General features: G+C 37.4%; 1 protein-coding gene across 1 annotated transcript; it reads left to right on the forward strand.

The window, feature by feature from the left end:
- The first annotated feature begins 608 nt into the window (after positions 1-608).
- LOC129740047 (RNA-binding protein fusilli-like) lies at positions 609-14,536 on the forward strand. The gene is made up of 4 exons (XM_055731628.1): positions 609-711; positions 887-1,265; positions 11,302-11,754; positions 13,749-14,536. Exons 1-4 carry the CDS (start codon positions 697-699, stop codon positions 13,802-13,804), a joined length of 903 nt encoding a protein of 300 aa, XP_055587603.1. The 5' UTR covers positions 609-696; the 3' UTR covers positions 13,805-14,536.
- The last annotated feature ends 11,802 nt before the right edge of the window (positions 14,537-26,338 follow it).

Genomic DNA, 26,338 nt, shown 5'->3' on the forward strand with positions numbered 1-26,338 from the left:
TGCTTTCCTCAGACCTCTTGTCGGAACCCGCGAGCTTGGGGAAACATCCTTGGTTGGTTTGTGTGTGATATGACGCCTCTTTTTTCGGGCAGTTCTTTTGTTTGGCTACCCACCACAACGGAATGAATCCGCGTACCCACACACAAACACATACGAACATAAATCCAGCTACGAAGATGAGCTGGAGTTGTTAAGTAGTTGCTCGATTTTGACTATGGGATGCTGCGCTCTGCGCCTAGGTAGAAATGCTCTTTCCATGGGACTATCCGATTGCTGCCTATGAGTTGGAAAAGCACCGCAAAACGATGATGAATATGATGATGCAGCTCGTTGTCGCCCATTCGTCGAAGTCTCCGTTGGGAGGACTGGTTTTTTTCATTCGTCTGTTATTTTTCGGGGGCTGCAGCCTCTCTTCGACGAAAGATCTCCTCCGGGTTGTTGTAGCGACGCGTCGTTACCGTGGCCGACCCTCGGCCGACACCCTGGCAGAAGAGTCTTGATGCTTTTTTTCGGTATTTTTTTTTTTTCGTTTCATCTCATGCTGCGACTGCCAAAGGGTGGGGATTTAACTATATATTTATCGATACTAACAATGGACTCAATGCGTCAGTCCGTCGTCTGATCTTGTCCCAGTGATTTCTAGTGATTTTTGGGCTTGGTTCTCCTGATTAGTTTGATCCTTACACAAGTGTTAACATGAAGATCCTAGTGGTAAGTGTGGTTGGGTTTAGTGATGATACAAAAGGACATTTGGCTGAGAGTGATGGACTTAGATGAAACATCCAAAAAAGGACTCTTGGAAAAAAAATCGAAAGTGCTCTACCTAGAAGTGAATCCAAAAAGTGCTAGCCTCCTAATCAATGTGCCTAATTTATCTCCCGCAAAGGTCCTGGCTTACGTGGCCGTTGCTTCGGCTCGACCGGAAGCTCCCCTGCATCATGGCAGCGGATACAACTATCCGGCCCCGCAACCGATTGCACATGCCGCGGCAGCGGGCTCAGCTGTAGCATTCGGCGGCGGTGGTGGTCATGGCCACGGCGGTTATGCCGGTGGGCATGGAGCTGCTCATGCCAGCTCCCATGGAGTCGCTCATGCTGCTGCTCCTGCTCCTATTTACCATCAGCCGGCTCCGGTCTATCAGCAACCTCAAGCTCAAGCTTTCAGCCAGTCGGGATCCTCGGCTAGCAGCTTCGGTCAGGGTGCCAGCTTCGGCCAGGCTGCCGGATTCGCTTCGTCCTTCTCGGCCGGATCGGCCCAGGCTTTCGGTGAGTGACATGTGATTCTAGAAGAGGGAAACTCAAGTGGTCGTGTTTGAGCCGTTCAAATGTCGATTCGAATGCTGACGCTTCATTCAGTGAAATTTCCGGATATATATTCGGTTTCTGCTGAGTTTTCTATGGATGTGCTATATTATCCTGCAAGTGGTTATGTTATTAAATCATCTTAAATCTAAGTTATACAGTTTAAAAACGTTTTAAACTGTCTATATTATTTTTTGTGATTTTTCCAAAATGTACAAAATTGTGAATGCAATCTAAGAAATTTCCGTAAATTTTCTTAAAAATTCCCCTGAAGAATGGGTTCGGAGATATCTTTAACTCAAAAAGTTATAAAATCTCGAAAATAGACTGAGATAAACAAATTTGCTTAAGCTTTTCTTTCGATATAATCTGATGAGTCCATAAAAAGTTTAATTTATGATTTTCGATTTTGTATAAGGATGTTGGAAAACTTAAACCAGAAACTCACTGCAATTTTTTAAGCAAAGTATAGCTTACACATTCTAAACGAGTTTTTTGGTTTAACAACTAAATGTGGCAATAGATTAATCCATGAATTGAAGGTTCGCGTTTTTATTCAAAAAAAATATAAATTTGAGCGTTTCATAGCTTGAGAACTTGCAGGGATTTTAGTGAGAACTTTTGTCCTGTACTCTCCCTATTTTTAGTTAATATTCATTTAGTGTCTGGTAGCGAAACGCTTATCGTTAGTTAGTAGTCAAATTTTGTTAGAAAATGTTAGGAAATTTATTTTCGCGACTTTTATTTGATAGATAAAAACTCCAGCTAAGGAATTAGTCAAGAAATTAGTCTGCCTTAAAAACTGATCACTAATTGGTCGGCTAATTTGTTAATAGTTAATTTATTTCTAACTAAATATTTGGTACACCAACGGAGGAACAAACTCCACCAAGTGCAAAAAATCAAACTAGAGTGCTTTTTTCTCACCAGGTGGTGGCTAGACTTACTAGCTCTTAGTTCACAGAAAATAGGAATTAAAAAAAATTGTTAGCAAAGATACGCGGACTAATTTACAGTTTTATTCTAGACACTGTTTTCTCTCGCATAAATTCACTTATCGATCAAGGAAAGAGTCAGTAGGCTATGCTAGTACATGCGAGTTGTGATTTGTTTAGCAGGATTGGTTTCTGTGTGAAAGTTGAAAATTTAGATAAGATAAGGTGAAAAATGAGGTAATGGTGAGTTCAATATTGTTAGTCGAAGAACTGAGCTAGCCGAAAATCAAAATTTTAAATATTTTACATATTTGTCAATTTTGACATACCTTCCATTTTTAATTTATTGAAGTATTCTATTTTAAAGTCATTTTTTTTTGTTCTCTTTTATGTTATCTTTGGGATAGTTGTTTTAAACTTTGTGTTGTTTTTTTTCAATACTTGATTCAGGTCATTGTACTAACAAGTCATTTTTTAACTAAAAAAGCAACCGAAAACGCTTAAAAGATGTTAAGTAGCTATCGGAATATTGGTACATATTTAAACTTTTCTTTTACAGTGGTTGAATAACAAAGAATCTAACAATTGCTTTGATTCAGAAATGTTCAACCAAGTAGGCTTACAACCAAGGTTGCCGAAAATATTTCTGTGTTTTTTCGAAAAAAAAAATCTGACTTTCTGTGATTTTACTCAGAAATTCTGTGATGGTTTTCTGTGATGGGAACAGTATTAATTTCTTTGAAAAGTGATGAAGAAATGAGTCTTTTTCACATTTTACTTAGGAAAATTCAGTTGACATTACCAATCTTAGCATGTTTTTTGCAAAACAAAGTAAGAAATAAAAAATTTTGGTGAAATGTGAAATCTGTAAATATTTCCAAAATTCTGTGTTCTGTGTCACAGATTTTGGGATAAAAATTTGCTGAAAATTCTGTGAAATTATAGATTTTTCTGTGATTTCTGCAACCTTGCTTTCAACACAGATTAGATTAAAAATACGTTTTTGTTATATTTGTCTTTCCGTTTTAATTACTTTTAAGGACCACACTCGTGGAATGTAAGTGAACCAAGTGAACATCCCATAAAACAGGTACAAAAACCGGGGAACTGAAATGAAGGGAAAAAACTCGCCAATGATCACACAAATTGTGCAGCCAATGATTGAATTTGTGGTGATTTGTGGCAATTTTTTAGAGAAAATTAGAAGGTTTGAGTTAAAATTAGAGAAACTAGTGCTCAGAGAGAGTGAAAATGTGCAAATTGTTGCAAATTGTTGCAATTTGTGAAGCAGTTGTGGAATTTTGATCATTACCACTCCAAATGCAAAGGATTCTCTCTTGATTTCAATCCCTTGACTAAAACGCTTACTCAGCGCCATCATTGATATGAAGTTTGTTCTACGCAACTCAAAATTTAAGTTCTTATTGATACTTTCAAGTTCCAAAACAAGTCTTAATGATCTTCTATTCAGCTTCCAGCGGCCTCTTAATTCAGATTGCAAAAAAAATGCAAAATGAGCAAAAAATCTCTCTCTATCTCAACTGAACCCTTGGCTTCGGTTTATATCACCTTCTTTTGATTATTAACTGTGTTCTGTACCGGTGCCGCCATGATGCCACGCGCTGGATTCAAAACTCGACTAATTGCTCAATTGCTTCTTTCCTACATTTCCTACATACACACACTCAATTGATAAATTACTTATTGAAAAAAAAACTTGCCGGCTTGGGGATCGAACTCCGCTCCGACCTTCGTGGTGAGAATCGAACTCGCTACCGCAAGACCAGGCCTAGATGTTGTTCTAACTGAAACTAAAACTCGAAGTGGTGATTAGATTTTTAAAGCACATCAATGCACTTTTTGTGACTTACCAAATCCCGTTTTTAGCACTTTTGTGCCCTTTATGTGACTTACCAAATCACGTCTAGAGCACTTTTGTGCCCTTTATGTGACTTAAGTCCCATATAACGTGAGTATAGATGCAACTTTTGCAACTTTCAAGTTCGTTAATGAGTACATATAGTTCACTCATGTGAATTGGGGAAAACAAGTCACATACAACGTACATATGAATCACTTTTGCAACTTTCAAGTTCATTATTGAGTACATGAAGTTCACTAAAGGGAATTGGGCAGTTGATTCTCTTCGTCAGCCAATATGTAACTTTCAATGCCTTCATTCAAGAAAATATGTTACTTTTGGTTGCTTGGGAATGATCTCACTGATGTTTCTGTGTTTTGTTTATCCCTTCATCCTTCACATTTGGGGAACACACTTTAGATTCATTTAACCTTATAAAAATACGAATGAGGATACTTGATTCCTCAGCTATATCTCTAAACTGAAATGTCTGATATAGATCAAATGTTCTAGAAAAAAATGCCAAACAGACCAAAACAACAAACCTTCTATCTAAAAAAAAAACTTGAAAAAAATATTTATTGAGTTACTGCACTTGGTATGAAAAATGTGAAAAAAATGTTATTTTAAGATCTTTTTTTATCATTTCAAAATGTTTCCTAAATACACGAAAAAATTATAATAAAAATATTTATTCCAATTTTTCGAACATTTGAGAATAATATGAATTCTTAATGCCATATTTTCAAAGCAATAGTAAACTCTCAATTTGTTTAAGAAAAAGTTTACCAAAATGTATGTTATGAGTTCAATTGAATTCCTCCAAATATATATATATTTGATGTTAATCGTTGATAAGCACAAAATTATGAATAATTGTCCAATGACTTATATTTATCCAATAATTTCCTGATGAGAAGGACTCGAAAAAGTGCTTTTATCAGAAAATTAGAAAATTGCACCTTTAAGTAAAGAATTTAGGGTAATAGACAAACTATTAGAATTCTTTTTGTTTGACACTTATAAACTGTGAAATCAAAACCAATATGGCCAAAAAAGTCAATAAAACTTTTATCTCCGGATTTTGCTTGATCTTTATCTTCTTTAATAAAGGATCAAATCTTCTTTAATGAAGGATCAAGTCTCACTTTTTAGTCCCACGAATCAATCTAACTATTACAGCATATAAACTTGAAATTACACGTTGTCAGAAAATGCAAAAGACTACGATCTGCAAATTTTTTTTAAAAAGATATGATGTAAATATAAAAAGGGATCAAGTATCCCCATTTTCCCCTACAGATGAATGGCAGGGGAAAAAAATCGATCGCTGCAAGCCGAGAACAGTAAAACTACATTTGTGCCAGGTGGTTTTGTAAAAAATCAGGACACCACAAAGAAAAAAAATCAGGATTTTTCCGGACATCTTTGAATTTATGGAAATAAAATGCAGCTCTGCTCAGATTGCATAAACAAAGACGAAAAACAAGTGCTTTCAACGCCTTAACTAATGCAACAGATGTGATTAGCTACTTGGCCTGCTCAATAGACTGAGTCGATTTGGGGTCATTTTTGAATTTCCCAAACCCTGGGGTCTTAAAAGCTTCGTCTTGGTCTAAAACTCATCCATGATTTTTTGCAGAATTTTTAAGTAACGTTTACATGAGTAAATTTGAACTTTTAGGTTTGTATGGGAAAATTGAATATTTTGTACTGAAAAATCAACATCGTTTTTGTTTCGTCTGTGGAACCGAGCCAGCTGATGGTTTTTGTGCCAATTTATAAAATTCCAAAGGGAAATTTTCCGCTGAACAACTTTGTCGAAGACCATAACTCCGTATCTTATTAGGCAAAAAAGTTATTAACAGTTTAATAGGGGTATGTCTTTTCGCATTGATTAACAGTAAATTCAATTGACATCACTGCTTGAGCCTCGCGAAGTATGGTATGAAAAGTAGTCATGCAATACCTCGATAGGCACCCTGCAGTGATGTCAATTGAATTTACTGTTTATCAATGCGAAAAGACATACCCCTATTAAACTGCTAATAACTTTTTTGCCTAATAAGATACGGAGTTATGGTCTTCGACAAAGTTGTTCAGCGGAAAATTTCCCTTTGGAATTTTATAAATTGGCACAAAAACCATCAGCTGGCTCGGTTCCACAGACGAAACAAAAACGATGTTGATTTTTCAGTACAAAATATTCAATTTTCCCATACAAACCTAAAAGTTCAAATTTACTCATGTAAACGTTACTTAAAAATTCTGCAAAAAATCATGGATGAGTTTTGGACCAAGACGAAGCTTTTAAGATCCCAGGGTTTGGGAAATTCGAAAATGACCCCAAATCGACTCAGTCTACTGCTCAATTCATATCGAAAAACACCCTTTAAATGTCATCTGAACCGACGATTACCATCGGCTAAACGAGTTTAGCTATTTTTTTGCAAATTTGTTCTAAGTTTTCATAGATTTATTAAAATTTTGATTAAATTTGAGATGTCTTTTGAAAATCAGGACAATTCAGGACATTTTAAAGGTCAATTTTTTAAAATCAGGACAATTCGAGAGTTTTTGAAATATCAGTACGGTCTCTCGAAACTCAGGACACCTGGCACCACTGATTTGTGTAGACCATATAAGGGCTTAAAAACATTAGAACTGATTTCTCCCTATTTGTTTTAGCGTTGCTAGACTACAAATCACTCAAATTTTTAACGTTTAACCTAAAATGTAGGGTAACATGCCCTATTATGCGCCACCTAAGAAAATCGCTGATTTTCTATGTATTCCTCGAACAAATTGTGTTAAAAATGGGTGTAATCGTTGAAGAAAAGTGTTTTCTACAAATGCCTATGATTTTTTGTTACTCAAATTGCTATAATTGCTTCAAAAACTTGATTTTTAAAAACCTTATTCGAAGCCACAGAACAAAACAGTGTTGCAAATACGCGCCGCTGTGTATTCAATACGCGCCTTGCAGCCGAACACTCCCGAGAGCAGCCGAAGACCGAAAACACACCAATACTTACAGACACTTTGACTGAAAAGAAAATCAAAATGGACTTATCAAAATTTACAAAAAAATTAAAAGTAGATTTTTTGGGCTGAATTAACGCTCAAAATATGGTTTTAGACTTTTTGTTCATTTTCAATGAAAATTGGCCTTTTTGAAAAATTAATGCTATTTTCAGCCTACTACGGTTGGCGCGTTATAACGAGCGCATAGGCCGTGATAGAACATACCCATAAAAAGCATACCTTAGCGAGTTCAGTATGATTTTTTAGCATAAAATCATAGTTTAGATTCTCCTCTATCGATGTGTCAGAAAATATTGTCTTATTCGTTTTTCTCTGCTTGATGACACCTTATTGAAAGTGTTTAAAAATTTAGATCGAAATTAAGAAAAACCTAAATTGTGAAATTATTACGACACAGGGGCATTTTAACACTAGAAGGACCGGCAAATTGAATATACCTATTCGGACCGTGACCAGTCAAAATGACTGGTAAAGGGGAAATTTTTTCTATCAAAATATTTTTAATTTTTTTCGTTTGAAATTATTTTGTTATTAATTCGATAACATTTTTGTTATAAAATTGAAATATTTTTTCACCATGGGTGCCCGGAATCACCTCAGTTTGGCATAGTTGACGAATGCGTGTATGTTATAAAATGAATATGTCGAATAATTATCAGAAAATTGAAACACATTATCAATCTTACAATAAAAACATGTTAGATGGCTATGGTTATTGACCATGGGTGCACGGTTTCACTTCAGTTTTGTTTTAGTAGATGTTTTCTAGCATCCATCGCTCTGAAGTTTTTCAACCCGATGCCTATAAATTATACCTGATACTGAAGGTTTTGAAGCATATTGTTTATATAAGTAGAGCAATTTACCATGGGTGCACGGATTCACCGCCATTCATCCAAAATCAATTTTTTTGCATGTTAAAGGTAAAGAATAAAGACTTTTAAAGATTCAAATGAAAATATGTGTTATATACATGGTTTTCCACTATGGGTGCACGGATTCACCGTGGGGTGCACGGATATTGGACTTTTTGTAATTTTTTAAAAAGCATTATTACAAATCTTAGCTAAACCAAAGTCGAAATCATGTCTTTCATGTTGAGACATAATTATTTAAAAAACGATTTTTATTTTAAGCTCCGTTTTTTCATTCCTTGAAAAGAAATATTTCAATTATATATTGAAATAATAAATTTTTTTATTTATTATTAAAAAACAGGTTTTTGCCATCGTGTATTTATCTGATAAGATCTGATCAACATCCAAGAAATTGGAAAACGGTTATCATGGATCGAGTGAATTTTAGGAATTATATGCATCAAGTTATGTCGTGCGACGAAAAACAGTGGAAATAAAAATAATGAATCGACATGGTCAAATGTACACATTGATTTGTTTTTCCTTAAAAGTTTTTCGATTGACTAATGTTGCATTTCAAATGCCTATCATATCTAACTCAAAAATATTTTGTGTTCTGAAGCAAGTTGAAAACTATTTATTTCTATATAATCAACAACGGCGAATTTACAGTCATTCCGTGCACCCATGTTGAAAAATCTTAGCGCCAATGTGGTCTATCAGATAGACTGGCGTGAGTCTAGTCTAGGTATGCCAGGTGTACTGGGTTCGATACCCGGTATCGGCAAGAAAACTCGAGGTTTCAAACCCCGTAAGTTGCCGACAGGTAAGATGTGTTTCCTCTTATAATAAGAATGTTCTATCAGTTGCCAGCTGGTCAGATATAAACACGGGTGCCGGAATACCTGTAAGGGAACTTGAATTTGAAATTTGTCGAACCTAATAATTTAAGAATGCATGTGAATACATACTTGGGCAGAAACTGCGGTGAATCCGTGCACCCATGGTGGATAACCAACGTATGAAGAATAATCAAATATAAAAAAAAAATCATTTAAATTGTTCAGTTTCATAGACATAAGGTCTTCTAATTTGAAAAATAAGTTCACAATTCATAATTATTTTACTCATACTAGTTCAGTATAAAACAAATTTATCACCTAAAATTACTCGATTACTCGAATGGACATGTATTAAAACTAACATAACTTTTACAAATCTTGATGAAATTTCGTCAAATTTTGATAGAAAGTTCGATTATAGTTGAGCAATAAAACAGAACAAAAAAAATTGGGAGTCAAGTGCTTGAAGCGCCACACAGCGGTCGATCCGAGAACTTTTTCTACAAATTTCCATGACTTCGCATCGAAAATCAATAATTTCATAGCGAATGACACACTCCTGCCCACCATAAATCAACTAAGGCTCTTTGTCTTGAATGTAGATTGCAAATAAAACCAAAAGCAAGCGAAAAAAAATTTTCTTGTTTGAGTTATAGGTTTGTGAATTTTACCAGTCATTTTGACTGGTCACGGTCCGAATGTCCATGGCGAAATTTTTTTCGCTTATTAAAAGAGCTAGAAAAATAAAAAATACACAGTTTTGTAGAGATTCAAAATTCATGAAAAGTCGTATTTTTTTGCGAATTTTTAGAGCGTAGTGTTGAAAAGATATTCAACAAACAAAGTGTCCCACCAGTCATTTTGACTGGTGCGGTCTTTCTAGTGTTAAGGAAAAATTCATACTTGCCATGACTAATCACAGTATTTAAAACAAATTGGTAATATTTTGCAGGCTTAAAATGTTTCAGATTCTTCGAAACAAGGGTGGCGCGTATTAGCCATATGGGGCGTTATATGAACTTTTTCCCTACTGAATTTGACAAAATGAAACTTGGTGACCTTTTTTTTGGTCGCCAGGTAGAATTTGCGTTTATCCGCAGAATTCCTATAATTTTTTTTTCGATAATCCGTAGGAAATGCTAAAAATCTGCTGATTTCGAGCATCGATCCGTAGATCTGTAGCAGTGCTTAAATTCCGTAGATCTACGGAGAAAGCCGTAGATCTGGGAACTTTGAGGCCTCCCTCAATTAATTTATGTATGTCATCTATAAGGGACAAAACTACTTCTAAACTTTCACACACTCCTCACAACAAGTGCTTTCCCCAACATCCCCAGACCTCCCAACGAGAATAAAATTTAAATTCAATGTGTAAACACTTCGTTTCCGCAGCCACCGGTTGCAACCGTTTTTATTCGGAACTCACTAAATTTTCGGAACTTCCGGTGGACACTTTTGCACTTTCTTCCAGCTTTCACTTAAAGCCACTTCTAGTTAATTATCGACTGATTTACGTACTGAAATCAAAAGTTTTGTTCAATTCTCACGGACGGAAAGAAAAACGCGTGCGATTAGCAAAAGTCATCGCCTACCTCTCTAATTTGGCTTCTTCAATCTGATGCATGAAAAATATAATGAAATGATCATTCAGTTGTAAGATTTGAAAGTGATTCTGTCTACATTTGAATGATCCGTCACTGTTTTTTTTTTCGGATCACAACACCATTTTTAAGCTTTTATCAGTTTAACATAGTGTTGTGTTGTACATAAAAAACATAAAATATTGTTTAGGATTGTTTTTTAACTATCATCAGACAAATTATTCGTGGTGTTAAAGTGCATTTGCATTAAGTTTTTTTTTTATTTTTACACCACAAGTGCTGCATTACAGGAAATTTAAAACGATTTTTGCACCAAAATGAATGACCCCACTTCACCAAATATGACTCCTTTGAATAAATTTTCTCGATCATTGATGATGATGAGAATAAACGAGTACCGAATTCCTAAACTGGTCACAAAAAAAATCTTATTTCTTTGTATTTAGCACGAAAGTCTAAAAAGCATACAATTCCCGATTTCTCCATGATTGGTAATATATAAACGGTTTTGCAAGATTTTTAACAAACTTTAAGGAAAACATAAAAAAAAATATGTGTCTTTATAGATAAAGGTAATTTTTTTTTCAAACAGTAGGTTCGAATGAATATCAATTCTGACGAGTTAATTCAAAGTTAACGTTGTTGTAATTTGTCTTCCAATTTATTGACCACTTTGTAGATTGGTTTTGCGAAAATAACTTCTTGCGATCTTGTAGAAACTCGTAGAATAGCCTCAAGATTATTATTCATTGCTTGAAACTTTATCGGTCAGTAAATTCTACATTTTTTTATCATGAAAATTTATCAACAACTAACTGGTAAAAATACCTAATTTATCTTCTCAAATTCTCACCAACAGCCGCCCCCCAACAGGCCATAGTCCAGAAGCACATCTACGTGCACGTCCCACCAGCAGAGCCCGAACTCCCTGCCTCGCCTCAGTTCATCAGCCAGGGCCCTCCGCGCAAGCACTACAAGATCATCTTCATCAAGACACCGAACGTGCAGCCATCGGCCGCCCAGATCGCCCTGCAGCAGGCCCAACAACAGGAGAAGACCATCGTTTACGTTCTGGTCAAGAAACCCGATGACCAGCAGGAGCTGAACATCCCACAGATCGCCGCCGCCCCACCAAGCAAACCGGAAGTCTACTTCATCAAGTACAAGGCCAACAAGGCCGCCGTCGGTGGAGCCGGTGGTCTTGCTTCCGGCATTGCCTCGGCCAGTTCCAGCTCGAGCGCCTCGGCCAGCAGTAGCGGCTTCGATGCCGCCATCGGATCGTCCGCCGCCTCGGCAGCCGCCCATTCCCACGGTAAGTGACGGCGACGCCTTTGTAGAGTGGGGTCAACGAACCTTCTCATCCCGACGAGACGCACTTGATCTTCTGATTATTGAGAGTTCCCCTCTCAAGAGAAGTTGATCTGTTTCGTCTGGAATTCGTTCTTACGCTTCGTACGACCGGCTTCCTAACTGTGGTTCAGGTCCCGATTACGGCATTGAAGAACCGGTTTGTCTTTGTTTTCCGTTTTCGCTTTTAAGCGAAGGAAAGCGAAATCATGATCAACAAAACAGAAGAAAAATGGGATCGCGTGTAGGAAACCGGCAAGAACGTTTCGATTGGTTAGTGGAACGGTGTGAGAATTCCACCTGAGCGATACCGTTAGAATCCATGGAAAGCCTTTTATGATTCCATTACGGTCGGGAGATTTATCGATTGATATTATACGGTATTGAAGGGTTCACGTTTTGAAGCACTTAATCCGTTACCTCGATAAAGTGAATTTCAATAGACGTTTTTCAAGAGTCAACAGTTTATTGCAACAAAACGAAAGCGCTCGAAAATTGACATTTCCAAATTTTGACACCTTAAAATCCCTCATCTCACTTACCTGTCAAACTTTAATCATAACCTTGGCAACGTTTTGTGTTTACCCGCCGCCATATGTTATTTGCGTGGTAGTGAAAGTTATGAAGTGTGTTATCCCCAACGATCCCAATGAGGGAGGTATTTTGTCACACCAACATATTTCTGTGATGTCTTAACGAGAGAAAAAACGGGTTGGTCCAGTTGGTTTTGTCATCGTTCTTTTGTTTAGCCATCCTTATGACATCACACGCAAAAGTCCAGGCAGGGGAGATGCGACGATTTGTTTTGTTTTCTTTCCGCTGAGGCTAGTTTACACGATTATGTAAACGAAACCGGCCTGGGAATCGAAGTCAATCGATGCGATAATACAGGCCCTCTTCCGCCTACAGAGAGACTCACCCGCGCTGGGTTACCGGGTTTTATGGGGTTTAACGGTAAACCTTTGTTGAGAGATTCGATTTCAAAGGTTTATGATTTTTTTAGTGGATCGTTTATCAACCTTTAGCACCTTTAGCGGGTTCAGGGCGTTGATGTCACTCGATGATCGACCTTTTTGGGATTAATCAACTCGAAAAACCGGTTAACCTCAGACGATTTTTTTGAAAATTTAAATATCCGCATGCATCAAGGTGACTCACCTTTGTTTCGGGAGGATTTGATTGCAAAATCTTTAGGAAGAGAAAGTGATCCTTCGAAGAATAAATCGAAACTCCTAACGAGTTGTTAGCTGTAGAAAAGCAATAATCGCTCAACTTTAGAAATTGAAAACTGAGTGAAGGTCGAACTACAGTGGTAAACTACAAAAAGATTCCAAATTGAACATTTTAATTTTAAAAGAAATATCGCGAAAGATCAAGGTGTTCGAAACAAATTTAGGATATTAATGCCAATTTAAGGTGATCTTCTTTGAGATTATTATATTAGCTTATGCTAATTTTGACATTTGCTCCTTCTGAGATCTAGATAAACTTGTGAGTTATAGGGGTTTTACGCCTGCGGCCAAAGTTTTGCGAATCTGAAATATGTTTATTTTAAAGAGAGGGTCCCCAAAACTTCTTCACTTGGAACGCATCCGAAGCCATCTGCATAATCTAGAAACACACTCCAAAAGACACGCTTTGGTGACAACAAATAAGCCTGCTACGATTTGTACCAGCTGTGTGTGTTTACCCATGGCCAACTATTCGCACCACTGCCATGAAAAATGTGCGGCAAATGACAAAAACTGTTGTTGGCTTAACTTTGTTATGACAATTTCACTCCTCACGCTTTGGAGTAACCTCTACAATTAGTCACCGGTCCTCTTCCTCATTATGATTTACACAGTATTTACACACCTTTGGTTCGACTTTTAAGCCATTCAAACTCTTATTGGTTTTCTTTCTTCCTTACATCTCTTTTCATGCAACCGGTGCAAACATCCAAACAAACAATCGCAGCTGGTAGCATCACGACGCAATACGGTGCCCCAGGTGGTCACCCCGGATATCCATAAGCGATCCCCGCTCGAAGCCGGGAGGAGATTGGCGAAGGTGCAAATTTTCCTGCACCCAACACATCTCCCCCTCACATCCACCCACTAGTTATTCTAGATGAGCGCGCTGTGTTTATCGATGATTTACGATGAAAATGATGATGACAACTCTGGATGAGAAGATATACCTCCGTATTCTGCTTTAAAACTAGTCTAAAAAAAATTAATAAAAACAAACAAATTCGACGTTACCGGTGCCGAGTAGACCCACCGCCAATCAGCTCTAAACGAACAGCGAAGCGGATCACACCGAAACAAATGACAGATGATGCGGTAAAGGTGACATTTGAATCTAATCAATTACTGCCTTCGGAAAACCCGGTAGCCATTTTCCTTTTCTTAACGGTGACAAGAGAAAGATGGCTCCAGGGTTTTTTTTTCAAACCCGCGGTGCTACCTGGAAGCGTGAAGACTAAAAACATAAACTGATTTATTTAACTACTCAGAAAAGACGCTGACATTTTTTCGCCTTTAAGTTATTGAAGGAAAGTTTGTGGAGTGAAAATTGACACACAAAAGTATGCAGATTGGGGCTCGAAGCATCCCTCCTCCCCCCAAATAGCTGTTAAGAGACTAGATGAAAACGATGAGAGAGAGAATGATACAAACTGTTGTTTATATTTAAGAAATTTGTGTAAGTAAACAAGAAAGTAAAAAATAAAAATAAATAAAAGAATGATTTTACAAAGACAATTTGAAAGAAGTTTTTATTTTTGCTCTGAATGACCGATTTTTCCTTTCATTGGTGTTTTAACCTTTTAATCGTTTTGCTTGGTATGTATGTCACGCATAGTCGCGGATTCTACTAAGCAGGTTGGCGTGAAAATTGGCGATGATAAGTTGTTCGGGCCGGGAATTGTTCCGATGAAGTTTGAATTCAGTGAAACTTTTGTGATTCGTGGAAAAGTTTAAAAAAAAAATGGTAGGTACATATGTGCGTACATGTTTTTTTATGAAAAGAGAAAAAAACATTTTGGTTGATGAAGCTTTCAAGAGCCACTGTTTGTCACATGAGAAATCAATCCTCCAGAAATCTACGTGGAGTCAACACTACAGCATTTCGTTTAGAACATTTTTATTCCATAAACTCTGGGGTAAAACTAATCACAAATATTTCCTCACTTTACTACGTAATCCAAAGATGATTTTGAGGCAACTTTTTTTTGAACTTATATGGTTTAGTTCAGGCATGTCAAACTGGGGGTTTGCGGGGCGCATGCGGCCCGCGGCCATGGTCAATGCGGCCCGCGTAGCCCCGTCTTAAATTGTCACATTAAAACACCACTGACACATTCGACCGTGACGTGAAATCGCTTTTCCGGACTTTCCTGCACTGTTTTCATTCTAGAAGTCAACCAATTTACTAGAAAATGAAAAAAATTTAGCAAACGGTCGCAAATTAAATTTCCTTCAAAATGAATATAATTTGGTCATTTTAAAATTTACTTTAAAAATTACTTTTGTGACGTGAATTCACGCTAGAATTAGCCATTTCGGACTTAAGTGCATACATCTTTGATTTCCTGTTCTCTCTGTGGAAATAGAATATTGGTGTCTTCGAATGAGTTGTGAAAAAAACAATTACCCACAATTTTATGTACGTAGCTTTTCAATTGAACAACAACGAACGAAGTTATGCTTATTTGAAGTTGTGACGTGAATTCATTCAGTTCAAATAGAACAGGGTAGTTGACTGAATTCACGTCACGAAATATAAAGTTATACTGAACCATTCCTTGTTGTCTTCAAATTTTATGCGCACTTTCAAAAACGATATTTTTTTGTTCTGACTTTTACAATCATAAATTTTCAGTACCTGCACCTAACTTTTTGCTTATTTTGATTGGCACTTGAATAGCAACATTTTTCAATCATTTTGTATTTTTATTTGAAAACAATGAACTTGTTAAAAAAATCAACTAAATAATGCTAGATTTGTAAAAATCCGACCATCTGGAGGGTCAAAACAGTTTTCAGAGCACATTTTTCAAATAAAATTTAACAAAAAATCAAATTGTGTGACGTGAATTCACTCATTCGCGCTGTTGTAACTCAGCTAGATTCCAACCGATTTCTATAAATTTTAGAGTTTTAGAATCGTCTTATAACTTTCAAAGAAAATTAAATTGAAAACTTCACATTTTCGTAGATGACGGAAAGAATTAAAGAAACATAAGCTATCAAAGAACGAAAGAACATAAGCCGTAAATATCATGAATTTTTCGAAAAAGATACAACGGCTCACCGACAGGACTTGAACCTGCAATCTCCGCTTCAGTACAACGGCGCGTTAGCCAATTCCACCACGGTGAACGTAACGTGCCTAACGCGCCGTTGTACTGAAGCGGAGATTGCAGGTTCAAGTCCTGTCGGTGAGCCGTTGTATCTTTTTCGAAAAATTCATGATATTTGCGGCTTATGTTCTTTCGTTCTTTGATAGCTTATGTTTCTTTAATTCTTTCCGTCATCTACGAAAATGTGATTATTTTCAGGTACAAAGATGTACCAAACGATTTCATAACATCAGTATTGATTAAAAACTTCCCTTTTTTGTGACTTGAATTCACCCATTTGCGACCGTTTTTGTTCGCTTTTCAAACCGACTACATTGGATATAAACAAATTCTTATTTCTGCAAAATGAAGCCGGGTTTTTTGGCTTTTGAACATACTGAAAATATTTCCAAAAAAAAATCATCTATATATTAAAATTAATGATTTTGTAAAAGATGTCAACACCACTTTTTTCAACAAAAAACTTATTTTCAAAATCATCTAAAACATGTGTAAAAAAAACTTTTTTCTCTTTTTTTGGTTGGTTTTGTGTGGTTTGAATTATCAAAATTATAGACAATTTTAAGATTTTTTGATACGCGAACGGATAAAAATCACTTTTGAGTGGTACAAGCGCGTGGAATGTTTCCACTGATTTTTATGTAAAATATGTAAGGATGATTTCGACAAACTACGAGATGTTATATTACAGTATAATTTACCTTTGGAAAAGCCAGCTAGTCTAGCAACGGATAGTGCACCAACTATGGTTGGGGCAGAAAATGGTGTTGGTGCAAAACTGCTTGCGAAAATAAGGGAGACCGATAGCATTTTCAAATTTGCTAATTTTCAATGTATTATTCACCAAGAGGCATTATGCGCAAAGCAATTAAAGTTCCAACATGTGCTTAAACCAGTTTCAGATACTATAAATTTTCTCCGTTCCTGGGGCTTGAATCATCGCCAATTTTCGACATTTTTGGAAGACATTGGACATGAATTCGATTGTGTTCCCTAGTACGCTAGCTTTTCTGCCACAAAATTTTAAAAAGATTTTTTTTGCTACGAGAGAAGTGCGATGCTTTATTAAAAGCGAAGTACATTGAAACAGCCACTTCAATGTATTTCGCTTTTAATTAAACCAAAATTTTTCCGCTATTTGCCTAAACGCTACGTTGAGTTACGAAAATTTGTTGCCAAAATTCTTGCTATGTTTGCAAGTACCTATCAATGTGAGCAGTTTTTTCCATAATGAAAGCTACAAAAACTCCTCATCGTTCGAGAATATCTGATACAAATTTATCATCAATAATGAAAGTGTCAGTGACAAATAAACTTCAACCTGATACTAATAAACTGGTATCTCAGTAAAGATTTCAAGCATCAGGACAATAGATATAATGCATTATAATATTAGAATGTTAAACATTAAAAGCTTTAATAAAAATTTATCGCAAAATCTCATTTCAAGTTAACTTATAACTATTTTCCATTGTATTGTACCTAATCTCCGCGAAAATAATATGTTATGTTTTCTAACTGCGGCCCTCTACGTCATAGAAAATTTTCAATGCGGCCCGCACACTTAAACGAGTTTGACATGCCTGGTTTAGTTGTATGAGCTCCCAATGAAGAAAGAAAAGAAAAATTATCAAGATGAGATATTTTGATGTTCAATTTTTTGGTATATTGATGAGTTAAAATTTTCTACTCGTAGGGTGTTAAAATATCTCAAATTTTATCAAAAAGTCTATGCAACTGTATCGTCAGGAAATAGATCACGGTCACAGCTTATAGAAAGTTCACTTCATTTGAATTTAGTCCAATAAATAATACTTTATTTTCAGGAATCCTTAGACTACAATTTTATTCTCAATTCACTTTATATTATAAACGTGCCTAGATGACAGGTTTGTTCGATAGTTGGTAGAGAAGAGAAAGGAATAAGAAAAAATTCTCTCTCATCGTAGGTGGGAAAACTGAATTTTCATGACAGGAGCTTAAATTGCAGTTGAAGAGATGGATTCTAAACTTAACTCTAAAATGTTGTACGCTAATTCAAATTGTGTACGTAACATAGAGCCGGCCACCTGAAATGTTACATTTTAATTCATTCTTATAACGATCACTGTATAAATTCATTCATCAATTTTATATCCTTGAAGTTAGTTGCATCGTCGCTCGATGAAAACTCTTCATCGAATGGTAGCGGACATATCATGGCTACCGAACGCTTGAAGTTTCCAGCTGCGAATCGTTGTAACTCGCGTGATTCTGTCTTCTCCATGATGAAGTGTTTCGATGCGGGCAAACGGCCAGCGTACGGGCGGCAACAATTGGTCACGAAGAATAACTATTCGACCAACCTTCAGGGTAATCTTTTTTATGTCCGTAGGAGTGTAGCGATGCAATTTTACCAGATGTTCGTTGGTCCAATGATTCCAGAAGAGTTGAGTCCTTTGTTGGATCAGCTCGTACCGCCCAAGTCGATTTTCAGGAACCTTCTTGTAGTCAGAATCAGGCAGAGTCATCATTGGAGCTCCTATCAGGTAATGTCTTGATGTCAAAGCAAAATCGTTCGGATCATCAGATAGAGGGCACAATGGTCGGGAATTCATACATGCCTCTATCTGAGCCAGCGTCGTTACCAGTCCAAGTAAAACTGATGGTTTTATAAAACTCCTCAAGCCCCTCATAAAACCAAAACTTTGTCTAGTAGCCTGCTATAAAACTTTAAATGTTACTTGGGCAGGTCTTTGTAATAGAGCGAAAAGCTGCCCACTTGTCGTAGAAGGTGTTTCTTGGCGAACTTAACCGCAGCCTCCCTAAGTCCGCCAAAGTTGGGAGCTCTGGGTGATATCAAATGCCAAACAATCCTAACTGCAGCGAGACTACTTTGAATGTTTTCGACGTCAGCACGGTTGTGGAACATTTTGAATAAAGCGTTTAATTCAGACTTTGGTTCATAGAAATTCGACGCATTATCAGAGTAAATGTGCTGAGGATAACCACGACGGGACATAAACCTTCGTAAGGATGGCAAAAAGGCGTCGGTGGTTAAGTTTCCCACTAGTTCTAATGCACCGCCTTGGTGCGGAAACATAAGAATAAAGCTACGTAGCCTTTAGTTTAAGATGCGCCCGCGTCGATCCCCAACCAATAAACCAACCTGTTGGTCAATTACCATCCCCTCGCATAACCCCTGGTCGTCCGTTTCTCGCTGTGGACCAGTCTATATCAAATCTTCAAACCGTCGCGTCGGGCCCGATGGTAATTGACCAACAGGTTGGTTTATTGGTTGGAGATCGACGCGGGCTCATCGAAAACAAGATCTTAGAACACTCCTTACTGCTCTCTTTCCATTCATTGGCCAATACTCAGATCGAATTGTGGCCAATGTGAATGAGACCCCTCCGTGGACTAAATTCGATGATAACTCAATTGGCTGAAGTGATGGAAACCAGATAGAAGAATGGAGTGTGTTTTCTCGAACGGTTCTTGAGAGTTCCTCAGCCGACCACCCACTCGAACAATGCCAAAAGGGTCGAGGAATGGGTTGAATAACTTGAGGCTGGATTTATTGGATTCCAATTCGAGCCATGAGAGAGCTGTTGGATTTCTGCTACTCGGTTAGCAATAAACGTTTTCCAATTGCTAGCGGGAGATCTAATCCAGCGGAGGGCAACCATCGAACCGGACCAGAATCTTGACGAGGAAATATTTAGTTTAATGGCAATCGTGAACTTTCTTGTGTAGTTTAGCAGCATCGTATGCAGCACATAGCTCAAGTCGGGGGATACTTCTTTTCTGAAGAGGAGCTACCCTAGATTAAGCTGCAAGTAACGAAACTTTCAACTCTCCATTAGGTCCGATTGATTTGCCGTAAAAGGCAGGCACCATAAGCAGTTTCTGATGCATCAGCGAAGCTATGCGGTTCAATATTTTGGTCGAAAAATGCAACTCGATCAATTCTTAAATAAAAAAGGCATATCTTCCAAATACCAAGTCCAGGAATTTTGAAATTCCAGTTGCACTTCATCATCCCAGTCTAAAGACAAAGTCCATATTTGATGTAGCATAACCTTTGCACGAACTATTATTGGGGCAACAAATCCTAGAGGGTCGTATAATCGAGCGATATTAGAGAGCATGTTCGTTTTTTTTATGAGTCCTTCTTTCATTTGAGGGCAAAAATCAAATCTGAATTTGTCAATCAGCGGTTCCCAGGATATCCCCAAAATTTTAATTGTTTTTTCCGGATCAAATTTGCGGATGGTTTGGGTAGCAAGATTTTCCGGCGCAATCCCTTCCAAGGCTTGATTTGCATTGGAACAACATTTTCGTAGCGGAAAACCTCCTCTCGGTGTTAACTCATCCATTTCTATACGCAGCTGTGTGGCCTGTGTGGCGGATGCTGCCCCACTGATGAAATCTTTCATATAGATGTCTTCAACGAGGGCTTGAGCAGCAAGTGGAAACGAGTGGCCTTCGTCGTCTGCAAGTTGCTTGAGAGTCCGGGTGGCAAGGAAAGAAGATGGGGCTAGACCATACGTAACAGTGGTCAACTCAAATTTGGATATGGGTTCTTGTTTATCAAAACGCCACACGATTCTTTGGAGAGCTCAGTCTTCGGGGTGAATATCTGTCGATACATCTTCTCAATATCAGCGAGGAGGGCAATCTTGTGTTTCCGAAATCGAATAAGTAGGCAAATGAGCTCGTTCTTGGAGCACAGATCCAAGCAAGAGCGTATCATTTAGAGAAAACCCTGTTCTGTCTTAGCGGAGGCATCGAATAAGCAGCGAAGTTTTGTTGCCGTACTTGATTCTTTCATTACAGCGTGATGAAGAAGATAGAAAGTTGTCGGTGGATCAACGTCGTCAGTTTCTTATTTGCACATGTGGCCCAATTGTAGAAATTCCTCCAGAAATGTGTGGTATTTAAGTTTAAGGTCAACATTCCGATCAATTTTTCTCTAAAGGCTCAAAAAACGACGTATAGCATTTCCAAACGAATTGCCTAACATTTGAGAAATGCCTTCTTTTTAAGGATATTTGACAACGTAGCGTCCCGAATCAATTCTGTTAACCGTATCGCTGTAGAAATTTTCACATCATTGTTGAGCTGGGGACAATTTTACTGAATCCAGACTTTCAATCTTCCAAAATTGTTGAAGGGTGTGATCAATAGATTCGAGGGTTGAAATGTGGCATATAATATTGGAATTTTCTTCTTGCGTTGTCGATTTTCTTGAAACTAACCAACCAACTACAGTCTTTAACACCGCGGATGGACTTCCGAGTTCTATCCGGCCACCTTTCAGGAACGAGTAAAAATATTCGTCTCCGATAATCAAATCGATCTTCTGCCTTACATTAAAGTTGGGATCTGCGAGATAAATATTGTTTGGGATCTTCCACGAGATTAGTGGTGAATGGGAGATGAGATGCTAGATTGCGTAAAACTGTACAGTCCAATGGAAACTAAAAATAATTTGATCTAAATTTGACCGTAGTTGAAACAGAACAAACTGCTCGAATTTGGGACTCACCTACACCGAATATGGGGGCCCCATAATGGTGCTATCGATAAGGTTTCGGGTAACCGAAGTTTGTTGCTTTTTTTCTGGGATTTTTATCCTGTTGGATGATTCATCCCTAATGAAGTTTGTTGCTCTGCTGTTCACGCATAATATTACATTGGAAGCCCGAATCCAAAAATGCCCGCGCAAAGTGCAAACCGCCATTTCCATCTATTACGTGAACTACTACCGTGGATAGGAGAACGTCTGCTGCTTGGGAAATTCCGACCGAGTTTAGGGACTCTGTTCCAGTTAGGCCACTAGAAGTTGAAGGAGATTGGATGCTGCTGTTTGTGTTCGATGTTCCAGGTGATTCGAATCCGGGGTGCAACAGTGCATGGTGTCACTTTCGACAAATACGACATGTGTATTTGGACGTGCATTTACGTGCAAAGTGATCATTGCGGAATCAGTTGCTGCAAATTTTCTTTTCTTTGACCAAGTTCAGACGATCAGAAAGCGACATTCTTCAAAAACTGGACATTGAAAGAGTGCATCATATTGCTTGCATGCCAAACAACCTGCATGAAAACCATCCGTACTAGCATAAGTGTTGATCCTTGAATTAGATATTTGTTTTTGAATTTTATCTACCGAAATAAATTTTGCATTTTTATCCACTGCTTGTTCTGAGTTAATCGACAATGATTCGAGTGTCCGAATTTTCCTCTTTGCCTCTGGTCATCAACTCGTGAACAAAGTAGTGGGACCAACGAACCACATCAGGATTCCGTAGGTTCATAAATTTGTTTTAGAATTCTACTACGGCTCGAAGATTTCCAGCATTCTTTCCGAAAGTTTTAGATTGCACAGTGATTGCTTGCAAATGCTTTTTCTTGAGCAAATATTTATTGGAGTGCCAATTAACAAGCGATTCCCAAGCCACGATATAGTTGTTGGCACTGATAGTGAGTGATTCGATAAGCTGCAGTGCATCCTCTTTCAATGCAGAACGTAAGTATTGCAACTTTTGAATGTTAGGAATCTCAGCTGATGTGTGAATGAGGGAAATGAATGAGTCATAAAAGGTCAGCCAATCGTTCAAGTCGCCATCAAAGCTCGGAAGCGAAATCGTTGGAAGTCTCATATTTGAAACATGGGGAATTGGTTGCATGGGAATTAAATTTTGGGAATCATCAACCGAAACAGGGAGTTTCTTATGCTTATGCTTATGATACATACACAGCCAGATCTTGTCAGCATCCCGGTGAGTAGTAAAAGTACATTTACTACTCATCTTAACATGGCCGGGCCCACTGTGCAGTATTGAACGCAGAGACAACTGGAACACAGGGAGGAAGAAACGTGGACAACAGTACCATACGTTTCCATGACTTTAACTAAGATTTTAACGTTGGAAGCACATATGCTAAATTTTATGTGCTCCTTGATGATGGTCCCTGTGGATTCGTCCTTCTATGGATGGAAATGAGGTTTTTCTGCACAGAAATCCAAAACCCCATTGTAAAGGTAATATTTTCTTTCAATTTCCTTATTTTTTTCGTTTGACTATTATTATTTTTAAACTATAATTTGAGTATTACTGTGAATAGCATCTAATAGTAAAAAATTGGAGTTTAGGATTTCGGTGCAGTATCATTTCTGGTCATTGACCTTGGATATAGCGCCTTTGCTCGCTCAAAAACTATTTTCCTTCACCTCTCACTTCTACACCACCTAAGATTGCCTAGTGCTAGTTTTTCTAAATATTGCGCTCCTATGCCAATCAAAATTCATTAATTTCACAATGGCTGGCAAATAGTTGTACTCTCATCCTCCTTAAATTCCCCCATTTCACAATGATCTTTTTCCAACCCCGTCACTTTAACCCTCCAAAGCCGTTCGGGTCAATATGACCCGAAGCGCACATTTCAAACATCTTTATCATCATCCCAATATACTGATTAACTGGTAGTTTTGACAGACCAAGTATGTTCTATGAAAATAATGATCAAATCAACGCCAAAAAACTAAAATTTGAGTTTTTAAAATCGGTTCATTGAGAAATGAAATACAGCTAAGCAAAGCCAAAACTGGATGTCGTTTTTTTAAAGTAAGACTTTTTCTACCGGAAGATCTGTCATAGCGGTAAAAACTTTCATTGAACCCCAACATATCTATACATTGTCGGATAGATGGATTCTTGACAATTTCAAACATCAATGAAATAATTAAATACAGAAAAGCTGTCAGAAGTTATGAGTATTTTAAAAATAAAATTGATTTTTCGGACTTTTAACTTTCTGAACCAGTTTCTGAAAACCTGGTAATACATATCGACTTTATTTTGAAATATTGAGTAATTAGAATAAATTACCTACACAATGAATATAATATCATCAAAATCGGTTAACATTAACAGCCAGGAGAACGAAATCAAATTACAACTCATATTTCCCCGAAACGGATATTTAGCGAACGGCTTTGGAAGGTTAACAGAACCCTTCCCACATAAATAACACATAAAAAGAAAGAATCTTCACTGGTTTCTTTTATTTATTGATAAAATTCAGAAATTTTGCGGACGGATGAAAGAACGCGTGCGTTGCGTAAAAAGCCGAAACAGGGAGCTTCGACACCAAACTACCTTTAACTCGAAAATATTGTTTTTCTACCTTTGTCCGTACAGCAGAGTTTGCCGAAATAAATTGTGGGGAATCATCTATTTCTTCATACTCGCCTTGAATTTCCTCGAAGGTTTCCATGAGTTTATCCAACTTGTCCAGACGTAGTTTAGACTCGTAAATATCTCGGTCCTCGCCGTAACGCTTCAGGAAGTCCTCAACACGGTTGATGGCATCCAGTAGGTTCTTCCGCTTCAGTTCCTCTTTGAGGAGTTTCTTCTCCGCGGTGCTCATGATGGCCGTACTTGTCGCAATTTGGATCTAAAACGGTTTAAGATCACCGGAAAGCACCTTTCGGAAAAATAGGAAAATAGTTGGACAGACACTCACCTGTGGCTGCCAAAGACAGGCCTTGTATTCATATAAGCAGGAACTATCGGGAAACCCGTTGAACTAAAATGACCTCCAGCGCTCGACAACAGTTGGGCATTGCGATTAAGTTAACCTTGATGAATGATGAATGATTTTGGGCTATGGGATTTCAGGTTTTCTACCGACGGCAACGGTACAGCTTCTCTAAGGAGGATGGATCCAGAAAGAATGAGGCGAACCAGGTATTTGAAACTCTTGATCACGATATCTTCCGGCAGTTGCCACGTGGAAATAACGAAGTTGAGTTTTGGTCTAAAATTTAAAAAAAAAATGACCCAGAAAGTAGCACAAATTTCGGAACAGTTTTGGAAACGTACTCACATGTACTTTTAGGAAATTATGCCTTGTAATATTCAATAAATCCGGATTCCAAAGGATTGGTCCCTCGGGTAGGCTTAGGTTCAACCGATGAAGTGAAGTTTCACAAGTGTCCAAGTTTCCGTGAACCTGGTCAAGGCACCAATTATGTATCGTCAGGAAATAGATCACGGTCACAGCTTAGAGAAACTTCACTTCACTTGGATTTAGTCCAATAAATAATACTTTATTTTCAGGAAACCTAGAACTACAATTTTATCCTTAATTCACTTTATAGTATAAACGTGGCTAGGTGACCGGTTTGCTCGATGGTTGGTAGAGAAGAGAAAGGAATAAAAAAATGCTCTATCATTGTAGGTGGGAAAACTGAATTTTCATGACAGGAGCTAAAATTGCCATTGCAGAGTTAGATTCTAAACTGAACTCTAAAATGTTGTGCGCTAATTCAAATTGTGTACGTTACAGCAACCATAATTAAATAAGATCGATCGTTGTTATAATTTCTAAAAAAAAATTATAACTCATCCAGATAGGAAACATGAACTAAAAATCTTATAGGAGTTGCATGCAAAACTAATTGTCGATGAGATTAGAGATTCGAATACTTCACTTTTCCAATCCTTTTCTATCTTACCAGCTGCTTGTCTTTGCCTACTGCTCTACCTATGCTTGTTAGGAAGTGAATGTTTATTTTCGTACTGATTCTGCATATGTCAATGCAGGCTGCTTGCTTATTATATTTTTATCAAGCGCACAAAGACAGGCAGCCGTTTGGATGCCATAAAATTGACCAATGGGAAATTATATAAGTTTACCTGATGTATTGTAATTTAGAAGGGTTTGAATTCGACTGTTAGAATTTGGAAAGGGATACCCATCAAACATTTTTGTAGGTATATTTCGCATTGGACAATTCCTCCAAAAACACCATTTGATTTTTAGCAATCTGGTTGCGCTGCAGGTCGTATCGCAGAGGGAACTACAAGGCAGTTTTCTCTCTTATAGTGTAGGAGAATAAATTTGGCGAAATAGTCTACAGAATCTGCGAACATCACGAACTTTTCACCATATTCGATTCAAACCGACTGATTAAAGTTTCTCAAATAAAAAAAGAAGCCGACTTCAAGTAACATTTTAAAGATCGTCTAGTATTTGGTAGAAATTGCGATTCACCGTAACGTTTTTAACGACTTTTCTAATGCGATTTTTTTCGGAATCTAATTTCGATTCTTACTATGAACCAACAAATGAATGTTCTTTTTACAAAAAAAAATTACAACACTAAGTTATAACAAATACGTATAATTTTCAACAATTTCCTAAATAT

This window comes from Uranotaenia lowii, chromosome 1 (assembly GCF_029784155.1).
Source record: "Uranotaenia lowii strain MFRU-FL chromosome 1, ASM2978415v1, whole genome shotgun sequence".
Lineage (NCBI taxonomy): Eukaryota > Metazoa > Arthropoda > Insecta > Diptera > Culicidae > Uranotaenia > Uranotaenia lowii.